The 14,708-nt window shown below is 41.3% G+C and overlaps 1 protein-coding gene across 1 annotated transcript; it reads right to left on the bottom strand.

The window, feature by feature from the left end:
• Positions 1-3,534: 3,534 nt before the first annotated feature.
• On the bottom strand, positions 3,535-14,309 carry CAVIN4 (caveolae associated protein 4). The gene is made up of 2 exons (XM_068974716.1): positions 13,902-14,309; positions 3,535-4,212 (listed from the first exon to the last, which is right to left on the bottom strand). The coding sequence occupies exons 1-2, from the start codon at positions 14,307-14,309 to the stop codon at positions 3,535-3,537; spliced, it is 1,086 nt and encodes a 361-aa protein (XP_068830817.1).
• Positions 14,310-14,708: the final 399 nt, after the last annotated feature.

The raw sequence follows: 14,708 nt of genomic DNA, 5'->3' as shown, positions 1-14,708 counted from the left end.
CATCTCATCCTCTGTCGTCCCCTTCTCCTCCCGCCATAAATCTTTCCCAGCATCAGGGTCTTTTCAAATGAGTCCATTATTCTCATCAGGTGGCCAAAGTATTAGAGTTTCAGCTTCAACATTAGACCTTCCAATGAACACCCAGGACTGATTTCCTTTAGAATGGACTGGTTGGATCTCCTTGCAGTCCAAGGGACTCTCAAGAGTCTTCTCCAACACCACAGTTCAAAAGCATCAATTCTTCAGTGCTCAGCTTTCTTCACAGTCCAATTCTCACATCCATACATGACCAATGGAAAAACCATAGTCTTGACTAGACGGACCTTTGTTGGCAAAGTAATGTCTCTACTTCTTAGTATGCTGTTTAGGTTGGTCATAACTTTCCTTCCAAGGAGTAAGCGTCTTTTAATTTCATGGCTGCAATCACAATAAACGGTTTAAAATCTAACAAAAATTTCAAAACCACAAAGAGTACAATAAGCACAAAATCTGTTCTGTGTTGTCTGAAACTTTAAGAAGAGAAAATGCTGATGATTATTCCTTGCATTAAATGAAGATATTTGATTTTGCAGTCTATATAATAAAGAGACATTCTTTGTGTCAAGACAACAGGGTAAAAGAAAAAATGATGAATACGGAATTGAAGAATGCTTTAAACATGGGAGGAGATGTTCAGAGACAGAAGGAACACAGAGGGGAAAATCCTAGTGCCAAACAAGCAGTGTAAAGTACGATGAATCAATTTCCCTGGTGGTCCAGTGGTCAGGAATCTGCCTGCTGATGCAGGGGCCATGGGTTTGATTCCTGGTCTGGGAAGATCCCACAGGCCATGGAGCAACTAAGCCTGTGCAACACAACTACTGCGCCCATGTTCTCTCTGCAGCAGGAGGAGCCCCCAGGGCGAGAAGAAGGCACACCACAGCTAGAGAGTAGCAGCCCCCACTTCCCACAACTAGAGAAAGCCGGTAGATCACGGAAGACCTAGCACAGCCTAAAGGAAATTTTAAAAGTTACAATGAACCTCTGGGAATATGGAAATTGTTCAAAGTCCACCATGATGAAGAGTTGACCAGGCTACAATGTCTTCTATATCAAAATTCATGTACCTATGTGGGAAACATTTCATTAACATGTAAAGCCTGGTTATATAATGAGTCAGTAAACAAAAGGACTTGACAAAAATTACTTGACAGTGGTATCTGCAAAAAAAAAAAAGTTAGTTCAATTGCTATTTACTCTGCATACTGTACTGATGCGCTCAGTCATGGCCTACTCTCTGCAACCCCATGGACTGCAGCCCACCAGGCTTCTCTGTCCATGAAATTTTCCAGGCATGAATCCTGGAGTGGGTTGCCATTTCCTTCTCCATTACTCTGCATGGTGCCAGAAAAAACACAGCCTATAACTTCTTTACATCCTCCTTAACCTAGAAACATATCTATCATAAGCAGGGTTACTGTATCAGATTCATGCCATATTGTTTGCTTTTATTATCAGCAAAAATATTTACAAATAGGACAATGACATCAAACTTTGTATTAATATCTTTTTTAATTCAAATTTATTATGGCTTTAAGGAAATATTTGATTAGGCATCCAAGCTTTTGCTAAACCATAACATTTTAAAAATTATTCCTTTTGAAGTATTGTTCAAAGCTGTATACACTTTATAAAAAGATAATGAGATGAATAATTCACAATTTTATGTATTCATGCACAGTGAAGAGGAAATGATACTGAATCAAACTCCCAAACCCAATAGCTGGGTAACTCAGTTAAATATTTTAAAGCTGATTTGTGTGTGTGCGTGTACAATTTTTAGTTACTACCAGAGCATCTAAAACTGATCTGAAAGCTAACTGTTGTCCAAAACTCCAGATTCTTCTAATTCCATAATTCCATTTCTTCCCTTTCTCAAATCAAAAGGTTTAAACATACATAATTGAAGAACCAGTATGATCATTTTTCTCTTTAACAATAATATCTACTTCTGAATCAGCTACTTAGCTGATCAGTTAAGATTTACAGCTAATTGACAGGTAGAAGCTGGCTTCCTCCCAAAGCAGCTGTGATGAACTCCCTGAACACTGTTTTAGACAGGTGGGCCTTGAGGGGTTCACTCCAGAAATCAGAACATCTGAGGTCATTTCCGAAGACTGCACAAGGCCTGGCTTTAGAGAGGCCTCTTGAAGACACAGCACAGCTGCAGAGTTCATGATGCTCAAGCATGCTGCTCTAGTCCACCAGAGATCTGTGCAGAAGAAAATCAGAGGAGAATTTTCCAGGAAATGTTTTAAGACCCAACTCAAACCCAAGATCTGGGTTTAGTCTCTGATGAAAAAGATGTCACCCAAACCTTTATTTTTCATTCCTGATTCTGTGAAAAGGAAAACCAACTTTAGTGTCTGTCCCACCTAGGTCCTTACTGCTTGGAGCTCATGGCTTTTTCAGAAGATGTAATTATTTCTATTCTATTTTTGAGGAACCAGTGGGGTTTCTTTTCTCTGGAAATGGTTCTTGCTGCCCCCAGAATGTGTAACATTTCATTAATCTTCACAGCAGTCCTCTGGGGTGGGCAGTACAGGTGAACTCTCTTCATTTCACTGACCAGACGATTAGCAGACGACTTGCCAAGTGGCTTGCTATAAGCAAGGCTCTGATGCCAGAACCGAGTGCTCGAGTCCAGCACTTCCATGTTTTTATGCAAAGGCATCAAAAAGGGGTGTGACTGCCAATTTACTAACAAATCTATTGATTTGAACAGATAGATAAAATCCACACATGAGTTATTCACCTTGTATTAATCTAGACCAAAATCAAGAGTTGACTTGCAAATAAATCATGGCCACAAATTTGCCCTTCATTTGTTGCAGACTAGCAAACACCTTGGAGAAGGCAATGGCACCCGACTCCAGTACTCTTGGCTAGAAAATCCCACGGATGGAGGAGCATGGTAGGCTGCAGTCCACGGGGTCGCTAGGAGTCGGACATGACTGAGCAACTTCACTTTCACTTTTCACTTTCATGCACTGGAGAAGGAAATGGCAACCCACTCCAGTGTTCTTGCCTAGAGAATCCCAGGGACAGCGGAGCCTGGTGGGCTGCCGTCTATGGGGTCGCACAGAGTTGGACACGACTGAAGCGACTTAGCAGCAGCAGCAGCAGCAAATACCTAACTAGCCCTCACTAGGAAACTATTTTTTTTGATGGGCAAGAGAAATGAACTTAAAAATCCACAGCTGCCATGAGAGTGACCTAAGAGAAGAAGCTGATAGAATCAAATAAGCCCTGGGGGAGGAGAGGGGAAAAAAAATGTTCTCCAGGGGAGGGGAAAAAAAAAAAAAGAATTCCCCAGGAGGTTACAACGAAATGTATATTAATAACTTATTATCTTGAAGATTTAAAATCTAAGAAATGAAACAAGCATATCATTTATGTTTTCCTATATGGCATATACATGTAAATGACTATATTAATTAAACTAAGATTGTGTGATTAAGGAGACTTACAATTATATTTAATTCCTCTTTATAATTACTGCTTTAAATCTAGCAAAAGAGATTCATCATCCTCTACTTTCACATGGGGTTTAAAAGTAACTTTCAGAGGCTCGGGGGTCGAGATCTCCCCACCTTCTTGGGGAGGACGTGGGGCACTGGCCTCCTCAGGGTCTGTTTCACTGAGCACCTCGGGGTAGCGCTCACTGATGGGGCCTAGAGCCTCGCCCCTGGCAATGATGTCCACCCCCACCTCCCGGACCTCTTCTGGACCCTCAGCCACAGCTCGATCTTTGGTTTTCCGAAGGCTACGCATCTTAAAAGCTTCCCTTGAGGGAGCTGCAGTGGAAATGGATTTCTTAAACCTCTCCCCTGACTGCTTCAGTCTCTCCCCCGACTGTCTCAGTCTCTCCCCAGACTGCCTCAGCCGCTCTCTCCTCTCTGGGGTCACTATTCTAGTCCTAATTCTGTTCACTTTCTTGTCAAAATTCTGCCGCGTCTTCTGCATGTTTTCTTTGGAAAAGGCCTTTTTGATGTTATCTATGCGCTCCTTGCCTGACTTTCTAAGCCTGGCAGACCTGCTCTCTTCAACGAAATATTCTTCATCTGAAGACAGATCAACTGGGGTATCAAAGACTTCGTCCTCCTCCTCTGGACTCTCAATCAAGCTTCTGTCTTTCACGACAGACAGGGACGTCGGACACTGAACCTCCTCCTGAAGGAGAGAGAAAGCAAGCTTGTTAGCTATGGATTCTTGGACCTTCCAGCCACACCTTTTCAATCTCCTCCACAGGTTGCTTATCCTCCACCCGCTCCTTAAATGCTGGTGTTTCTCAAGGTTTCTTTTTCTTCATCTCCCAAGCTCACCCTGAGCAACGTTATCCACTGCTCTACCTTCAAATCCAATGGCAAGCAGACTCAACAAATCTTCCCTTCACCTCTCCCCTTCCCCTAAGGTGAAGACTCATTTCTAACTGGCAGGCAGACTTCACCTAGATGTAACGCAGGCACCTCTAACTTATCCAAAAATCAAGGCCCAGCCGTCACCCTTTCCCGGACCTCTCAGCACTAATACCTCCAGTTGTCACCCAGAGAGAAACCTCAGAATCACCGTCCCAAATATTCCCTGCTCTCATCCAACATCCAACTGATCACCAAGCACTGTCGGTAACACTGCTTACCATCTAGTAATTACTCTGTTCCCTCTTCCTTCCTCCTTGCCTCTACCAATGTCTTAATTCAGGCTCCGTAATCTTAGCCCTGAACTTATGAAATACCTTCACCACCATATCACCTAAGTATTTCCTGTGAAATGTTCCTAAAACATACATCTGATCACATCCATCCTCTACTTTAAAACATTTGGGAGCTCATCAATACTCAAAGGACAAAGAGTTCAAATTCTTTAGTATAATTAGATAGCTCTTTGGTTTGAACTACACCTGCTTTCCCAGTCCTCCCGTCCAGCCACACAAACACTCTGAGCCCCTCCAACACATGCTGTTCTCATCCCTCCACATCTTCATATACGTGGTTTTTGCTACCTTAATTAAATACCTTTAAATGCTCAACTTTGTGAACAAAATCTTTGAGTCAAACATGCCCAACCTCCCCAAGAGACCAATTCTGTCTCCAATTTATACCCAAATGACACAAAAGTACTTGCTGTTCACTTAATAAGTCATGTCCGACTCTTTGTGACCCCATGGACTGCAGCACACCAGGCTTCCCTGTACTTCATTATCTCTCAGAGTTTGCTAGGATTCATGTGCATTAAGTCAGTGATGCCATCCAACCATCGACTTGACAATATTTTTCACAGTCTGAATTGAACTGGAGCTCTATTCATTTATGTATGTCTCCCTGGGGCCTTCACTAAATTAATAGGTTCCATGAAAGCCAAGGTGTATCTTATTTATGATTTATGCCCAGCATCTATCACAGTGCCTTGCACATAGTAGGTATGCTCAACAAATGACTGCTGGAACAAAGAAACACATGCCTTCATTCAACAAATTGTTACTAAGCACCCACAATGTACTAGTCAATATTCTGGGCACTGAGAACCTCCTGTGAGTAAAACAGTAAAAGAACCTGTATTCTCAGAAAGAGAAATAAACAAGTTATCTATATAGTATGTTGGATGGTAATAAATGTTAAGGTGAAAAATAAAATGGGGAGTGGGGATACACAGTGACTGGGGAGGATGCTCGGAAAGGTCTCACTAAGAAGGTGACATCCAAGCCTAGACCTGAAGGTAACGCATATCCCAGGGAGGAAAGGAGAAAGCAAAGAAGGCATCGTGACTGAAGCAGAATGATCAAGGGTCAACAGAAGGAGAGAAGGTAAGAGAGGGAGCAAGAGGGCCAGCGCACGTAAGGCTCTGTAGCCAATAATGATTGTAGCTCTTATTCCAGGAGTGTGATAGGAAGCCTTCTAAAATGTTCTGGGTGACATGATTTGACTCATGCTGTAAAAGGGTCACCCTGTTGAAATGAGGCAGCCGAGGGTGATGAGAAGCAGGGAGAGCAGGTAGAGACCACTGAGCTCACTCAGGTGAGAGGTGGTCAGGGTGTTGGCAGAGGTGGTGGTGAGAAGCGGTCTGATTCCAGTTCCACTGTGAAGGCAGCAGTCAATGGGGTCCACTGCTAGACTGACATGTGGAGACATCGAGGGTGATGATTCTCAAGTCCAGGGCCTGAGCAAATGAAGGACAGATTTGCATTTCACTAAGACTGGGAAAAAGTTGGCTTAAAGCTCAACATTCAGAAAACTAAGATCATGGCATCTGGTCCCATCACTTCATGGCAAATAGATGGGGAAACAGTGGAAACAGTGGCAGACTATTTTGGGGGGCTCCAAAATCACTGCAGATGGTGACTGCAGCCATGAAATTAAAAGACGCTTACTCCTTGGAAGGAAAGTTATGACCAACCTAGATGGCATATTCAAAAGCAGAGACATTACTTTGCCAACAAAGGTCCGTCTAGTCAAGGCTATGGTTTTTCCAGTGGTCATGTATGGATGTGAGAGTTGGATTGTGAAGAAAGCTGAGTGCCGAAGAATTGATGCTTTTGAACTGTGGTGTTGGAGAAGACTCTTGAGAGTCCCTTGGACTGCAAGGAGTTCCAACCAGTCCATTCTGAAGGAGATCAGTTCTGGGTGTTCTTTGGAAGGAATGATGCTAAAGCTGAAATGCCAGTACTTTGGCCACCTCATGCAAAGAGTTGACTCATTGGAAAAGACTCTGATGCTGGGAGGGATTGGGGGCAGGAGGAGAAGGGGAAGACCGAGGATGAGATGGCTGGATGGCATCATGGACTCGATGGACGTGAGTCTGAGTGAATTCCGAGAATTGGTGATGGACAGGGAGGCCTGGTGTGCTGTGATTCATGGGGTCACAAGGAGTTGGACACAATTGAGCGACTGAACTGAACTGAAGATTGGGAAGACAGTGGGAGGCAGAGACTGGAGGGGAAGGATACTGACTAAGATGCTGAGCATGCCAACTTTAAGATGCCCACTGTACATCCACGCAGAGATGACAAGTAAGCAGTTGAATATATAAGTCTAGAATTCAGGAGAGGTCTGGACTAGAGATTTATATCTCTAGGAGTCATTAACATAAAGATGAAACTAAAAATCATGACCAGTTGAAAGAGACCACCAAGAGATTAAGTGAGTGGGTCTACACTCCATTACTCAAAACTCCCTGGAAGCAAAGTACCTTTTAAAAATCAGAATATTTCAGATTTGGGAAAATAATATCTAACATTCCCAGTGAGATCTTGGGAAGAAAAAAAAATACGAACATTCATTCCAGGGTGGCATAAAGAGGACAAAGAGCCTCATGCTACTTGAGGTTGGGTTTTGCCTTCAAATGAGTTCAAGTCAAGTTAGGTCTTGCTGCCAAATAAGTTACAAAAAATTTATTTTTAGAAATTTTTGGTGTTATAGACAGATAAATGGATTTGGAACCTAAAGATAAGAAGGAAGAGATGAGAAAGAATCAAAATGGAAAAATATCAGCCAGTGAGGCAGGAGGAAACCCAAGAGAGGACACCCCCAGAAGCCCAGGGGAAAGAAGTTTTAAGAAGAAAGGGACATGTAAGAATTAAAGATTTTAAAATTTAAAAAAAAAATTTAAGAATTTAAAATAAATAAATAAATAAAAAGAAAGGGAGACTACAAATGTGCAAAAGAGAAGAGAGGGAGGGAATAACTATGTCAATGTGTCAAAGGGTAAGGATGAGAATTGGACTGAACTGGCAGACACTAGTAACCTTGAGAATGAGCCCAAAAACACAGCTGCTAAAGGCCCTCAATTCACTATTTACAGGTTACTTTTAAAACTAAACCAAAAAAACTTTAAAGATCATGAGATTTCTAACTGAACCGATGAATTTTTTAAAAAGAAACTACGCTCCCAGGCTTCCCTGGGGGTCCAGTGGTTAAGAATCCACTGTGCAATGCAGGGGACACATTGGTTCAACCCCTGGTCCACAACTAAGTCCATGCATCACAACTACTCAGCCCACGCTCTAGAGCCCACAAGTTGTGAATACCAAGCCCGTGTGTGACAACTGACAAAGCCCACAAACTCTAGAGCCTATGCTCCGCAACAAGAGAAGCCACCTTGTAGCGTACTACAACTACAGATTAGCCCCCACTTGCCGCAACTAAAGAAAGCCCTGTGTAGCAACGAAGACCTACCACAGACAAAAAATGAATACATCTAAAGCAAAACAAACTAACAAAAAAATGTGCCCTTGAGATCCAGATTAAATCTGTTCAACCAAAAAAATTTACTATGTAAGAAATATATTCATATACATTCCAAAACCTATCAGCCCGATAGTCAAGAAGGTATCCCCGGAACTTTATTTCTTTGGATATTTACTTAAAATTTAATTATTAGGCTATAGGACTGGACAGTCTAGTAGCTTAAAAAAAAAAGTCAGGGTGGGTAACTGATAGCTCTCTGATGAATCAGTTAGAAGCTGCAACTTTATTCCTCTCTTTTCCTGACCACCTGCTACAGGGAGCAGCTTCAGCAGCCCTGCCTGTGTGGGTGTAGACTGAGGAGGTATTAGAAACAAGGCTGAAGAATCATTACTGTTCAGTGAGAAAAACCTTCACAATCCTGCTGTAGAGAAATCAGATCTGGCTCAACTCAGAAATCACAAACCCTCCTTCAAGTGCACAACAAACTCTACAAAATCAGGCTTAACAACAAAACAAAACAGAGGTGAAGTCAGAGAAAGAACTTGTTAAGTGAATCTATTTATTGTAATGCCTATGCTTCAGAGATATCATGAGTTAGTGGTGAATACACTATAACAATAATTGAAAACAATTAGGGTTGAATTATAGTTGATTTCCAAGTATAATTAATATGCATTTTTTCATGTAAAATTCTAGGTAAGAAGATGAGTTTTGTAACAAAACAAGTACTATGAATCAGAGTATAGTGGCCATGATTATCAAAGTAGTACAGCTAGGAGAAGTCTGAATATTTCTAAGTCTGGAGCTTATCATTAAGGAAAGGCCTAATACCTCATTTGGGAAGCAAAGGCATGTGGTTAGTAAGCAAAATTGTTAGAAGGTATGATAATCCTCCTTCCTGGCTTTCATGGTGAGAAGGTCACCAAGGTGAAAGCATGTTCAAAGAGAAATCATAATTGTATGATACAGAGCAGATACTTTTTTCCAAAGCCAATGTCCAGGATTAGGTAAAAGCTCCGCTGTACACAACTGGGGGAGATAAAGTACCAATAAAGTCTGCCACCGAGAGATATATCCAGGGAAATCTTTTTGAGGAAAAACCCAAATGGAAAGGTAAGCATGTTACAGCTAAATTACTCATCTTCAAGTTAATTTTAGTAGAAGGCACAGTCTCAATAAAGCTGTGTGTGTGTGTGTATACACATATATATACATATATTAACTATAAGAATAAATTTGAAGAATTTTGGGAATTCTCTGGTGATCTAGTGGTTAAGACTTGGCTCCTTCACTGCAGTGGCACAGACTCAGTGCCTGGTCAGGGAACTGAGATCCCACAAGTGGAGCAGCCAAAAAACATTATAAGAATTATAACTGCTACAAAGAACCATATGAATGCTGTATTCTGTGTTCCAACATCTAAGAATCCCCAAATCCACTGGTAGCTGCAGTATCTTTTCTTCACAAGCACTCCCAACCACATGAGATAGCTACTGCTTATTGACAAGGGGCTGCTTACTCTGCACAACTTGATTTTACAGACTCTTCACAGCATTATGCCTCTTAGCTGCTTTTTCATACCATCTTTTATTCATTCTAATAACTGCTGGGGCTCAAAAAAAAGAAAAAAATAGCAAGTTTCAGGGAATAAACAGGTTATAGAAACAACTTTTCAAAAGAATTGTATGTCAACAGACACACACGAGACAATTAAGACTTTTCAAAAACTCCTGTTTTATTAAGCCACTGAAGTCCTTATTGCCAAATTCAGACTTACATTGAAGAAAGTAAGAAAAACCACTAGACCATTCAGGCATGGCCTAAGTCAAATTCCTTATGATTATACAGTGGAAGTGAGAAATAGATTCAAGGGACTAGATCTAATAGATAGACTGCCTGATGAACTATGGACGGAGGTTCATGACATTGTACAGGAGACAGGGATCAAGACCATCCCCATGGAAAAGAAATGCAAAAAAGCAAAATGACTGTCTGGGGAGGCCTTACAAATAGCTGTGAAAAGAAAAGAAGCCAAAAGCAACGGAGAAAAAGAAAGATATAAGCATCTGAAGGCAGAGTTCCAAAGAATAGCAAGGAGAGATAAGAAAGCCTTCCTCAGCGACCAGTGCAAAGAAATAGAGGAAAACAATAGAATGGGAAAGACTAGAGATCTCTTCAAGAAAATTAGAGATACCAAGGGAACATTTCATGCAAAGATGGGCTCGATAAAGGACAGAAATGGTATGGACTTAATAGAAGCAGAAGATATTAAGAAGAGGTGGCAAGAATACACAGAAGAACTATACAAAAAAGATCTTCATGACCAAGATAATCACAATGGTGTGCTCACTCACCTAGAGCCAGACATCCTGGAATGTGAAGTCAAGTGGGCCTTAGGAAGCATCACTACGAACAAAGCTAGTGGAGGTGATGGAATTCCAGTTGAGCTATTTCAAATCCTGAAAGATGATGCTGTGAAAGTGCTGCACTCAATATGCCAGCAAATTTGGAAAACTCAGCAGTGTTTTCCAGCAGGACTGGAAAAGGTCAGTTTTCATTCCAATCCCAAAAGCAATGCCAAAGAATGCTCAAACTACCGCACGACTGCACTCATCTCACACGGTAGTAAAGTAATGTTCAAAATTCTCCAAGTCAGGTTGTAGCAATACGTGAACCGTGAACTTCCAGATGTTCAAGCTGGTTTTAGAAAAGGCAGAGGAACCAGAGATAAAACTGCCAACATCTGCTGGATCATGGAAAAAGCAAGAGAGTTCCAGAAAAACATGTATTTCTGCTTTACTGACTATGCCAAAGCCTTTGACTGTGTGGATCATGAAAAACTATGGAAAATTCTGAAAGAGATGGGAATACCAGACCACCTGATCTGCCTCTTGAGAAACCTATATACAGGTCAGGAAGCAACAGTTAGAACTGGACATGGGACAACAGACTGGTTCCAAATAGGAAAAGGAGTACGTCAAAGCTGTATATTGTCACCATGCTTATTTAACTTATATGCAGAGTACATCATGAGAAACGATGGTCTGGAAGAAGCACAAGCTGGAATCTAGATTGCCAGGAAAAATATCAATAACCTCAGATATGCAGATGACACCACCCTTATGGCAGAAAGTGAAGAGGAAATAAAAAGCCTCTTGATGAAAGCGAAAGACAGTGAAAAAGTTGGCTTAAAGCTCAATATTCAGAAAACTAAGATCATGGCATCTGGTCCCATCACTTCATGGCAAATAGATGGGGAAACAGTGGCAGACTTTATTTCTGGGGGCTCCAAAATCACTGCAGATGGTGATTGCAGCCATGAAATTAAAAGATGCCTACTCCTTGGAAGGAAAGTTATGACCAACCTAGACAGCATATTCAAAAGCAGAGACATTACTTTGCCAACAAAGGTCCATCTAGTCAAGGCTATGGTTTTTCCTGTGGTCATGTATGGATGTGAGAGTTGGACTGTGAAGAAAGTTGAATGCCGAAGAATTGATGCTTTTGAACTGTGGTGTTGGAGAAGACTCTTGAGAGTCCCTTGAACTGCAAGGAGATCCAACCAGTCCATTCTAAAGGATATCAGTCCTGGGTGTTCATTGGAAGGACTGATGCTGAAGCTGAAACTCCAATACTCTGGCTACCTCATGAGAAGAGCTGACTCATTGGAAAAGATTCTGATGCTCGGAGGGATTGGGGGCTGGAGGAGAAGGGGATGACACAGTATGAGATCACTTGATGGCATCACCAACTCGATAGACGTGAGTCTGGGTGAACTCCTGAGTTGGTGATGGACAGGGAGGCCTGGTGTGCTGCAGTTCATGGGGTTGCAAAGAGTCAGACACGACTCAGCAACTGAACTGAAGTGAACTGAAATCTTGATTGTTACCTGGTCTACTCTTCACAGAAAGGTTCTCAGAAGAAATGCTGGATACTAAGAATGTTTCCTGGCATGCCTCATGCAAGTGGAGCGTGAGATATACCGATGACTGTTAATGCCCTTGGAAAAGTGAATTCAAGAATGAAGACTATATTCTCGTACTAAATCTAGACCCATTACATACACTGCCAAAGGCTTCTGATAGTAAGATGACAGATGCGTGTGTGTGTGTGTGTTTTCCCAAAAAGTCTGGAGAAGGACTTTCAGGGACTTGGGGGGTGTGGCAAGGGGGAAGAAATGGCAAAGCCCTTCAGATGGCATAGTCCAACCTGCCTACCTCTGAAATCAGCAACCTTCTCTTCTCATTCTTTCTCCTAAATAACTAACAGGCTCTTCACAACAAATCCAAAATACCACTTACTATGCCAGCGTAACCTTATCAGTCAACAGTGGGCTACAAAGAACTGACTAAAGTGTAAAGAATCCCCTGGGGCATTAATGGCCCACATCCCTGGTATCTTACAAATACCCGCCTACATAATCCAACTGTGTTCCTATTTCAATTTGTTTTTATTCTTCTAGGCTTTTCCCGTATGCATATGGGCATCCATCCATTTAAAAAATACAGCATGATAACATTACATATATGCACTAGTGAACATCCCTGCACATATTCCGGATTTTACACATATAACAAGTTCTTTGATGTGAAATTTTGAAGCCAAAAGGTTTGTGAATTTTTAAGGTTCTTAACACATACTACCAAAACCACCCTCCAGAAATGTACCAATTAATATTCTACTAGCAGAAAATGAAAGTGCTTGTTATTTCCTATTCTTAAACTCAGAATATGTTTCAGTAACTGTAAATATTTAAATAGGTGAAAGTGGAATTTTGCTCATTTATTTGGTGTTCTGTGAACTGACTGATAATGACTTTCCAATTTTTCTACCATGAGAGTTCAAGCTTTTCCCTTTTGATTTATAATAGTTTTAAAACATATAATAGGTTTTAGGCATTTGCCATGGATGCATTCCTATCTCAAAAAACATGAGGGTCAAGTGCAGATAAGACAGGAAGATAGGAACTTACTAGGCCAATACACAATGCCACATGAAAACTACCATATAAAATCAGCTAAGAGGCATTATAACCAAATATAAGGAATTATTTAAGTGACTCCTATGCTTGTATAACTATAAGAAAAAAAAAGAACTGCCTGATTGTTCATCAAGAAATACTGTTTTGCTTATAACTGTGACTTACACATTATTATATGCAAAAAATTCAATAGACAAATTAATTTCTGCAAAGTTTACATTTTTATTGTTTAGGGCTTTCCAGGCTCTCCATAGCAAGGGAAAGAACCACATTGTGGGGCTACAGGTCCTCAGTTTCTTTTTTTTTTTTTTTTTCCATACAACAAAGAGGTGTTTTAAACTGGAGGCTTCTTCACTATCTTCTAGTTCTAACCTTCTCAAAGGCTATGAGAGGGCACCATGCTAATATGGCTAATATCCCAAAAGCGGATTACCAATATTAAGTTTCAAAGGCAAGAAATAGACTCAGCTATGATCCACAGTTCATATTACATGGAATGGTTGAGAAGCTCAAAACACGGACATGATAGTACACCAGTTAACAGAGAAATGGCTTTATCCTGAGATCCCTGCTGATACAGAACTCCACCGCACACATGTATACAACAGTCACCATGTGACACTGGAAACTCGGATAGGACACGCTGGCCATTAAAGCATGCAAAAGATTGCAGTCACTGAGTTAAACACACAGCTTACCTGGAATATGACCACACGGAATTTGTTTTTCTTCATTATTTCTTCTTGCTTAGCTTCAACTTTTTTAACGTGAGTTTGTTGCTTCTCCACCCGGGCCTTCACGTCTTTAATGTGAGCACTGACCTTTCGGGTTTTCTCAAACAACTTGTTAATGACATAGCCCATGTTGCTGTGTGACTGTGAAAACTTGAGCAGGTCGATCTGGACGGACTTGATGGCGTTCTCCATCACCCTGTGTCTCTCCTCTATCCTCTTCTGGCTGGCCTGCACACTGTCCACGATGGCAGCGACTTTGTCCAGCACAGTCACAATGGTGAGAGCGGCATCTTGGTCTTCATCTTCTGTCACATTCGACAGGCGATTCTGGTGGATTTTATCAGCATTTGAAGCTGACCCATTATGCTCCATTTTAATTAGTTCTCAGTGAAAGATGTCTTACCACAATCAATTCTGGCACCGAGAGCAAAAAGTTAGCTTGATAACGGGCAACAGGGTTGCTTAAAGGGTTGGAAGCCCCACCCCTGGAGGCTGGTCAAGTATTTGTAACTACAAATACCCATAGATGACTGTTCTGCAATATGAACCCTCGCAAAGCACTGGGTGCTGTTCCAAACATGCTTACTGACTGACTAAGGGGCTCAAATAAGACTGTGTGGGTAGAAGAGGGAAGCTTTTTAAAAAGAAAAGTTCCCTAAAGCCACTGTGTTACTAATATTAAGCCTAGAAGCCAAATAACTAAACAAGCAAACTTTAAGTGATGGGTGAAGCCTTTTGCCTTTAGACAATTTCAAACATTATTTATAAAAA

This window comes from Capricornis sumatraensis, chromosome 6 (assembly GCF_032405125.1).
Source record: "Capricornis sumatraensis isolate serow.1 chromosome 6, serow.2, whole genome shotgun sequence".
Classification (NCBI taxonomy): Eukaryota; Metazoa; Chordata; class Mammalia; order Artiodactyla; family Bovidae; genus Capricornis; species Capricornis sumatraensis.
This window is presented reverse-complemented; position numbering and strand designations above follow the sequence as displayed.

What these genes read in the sequence shown, in the direction of transcription:
- CAVIN4 (XM_068974716.1), bottom strand. Translation starts at nt 14,309, where the DNA reads ATGGAGCATAATGGGTCAGCTTCAAATGCTGATAAAATCCACCAGAAT. An exon ending in TCCGTGTGGTCATATTCCAG is followed by an intron (nt 4,213 to 13,901) that starts GTAAGCTGTGTG and finishes TCTCTCCTTCAG; the next exon opens with GAGGAGGTTCAGTGTCCGAC.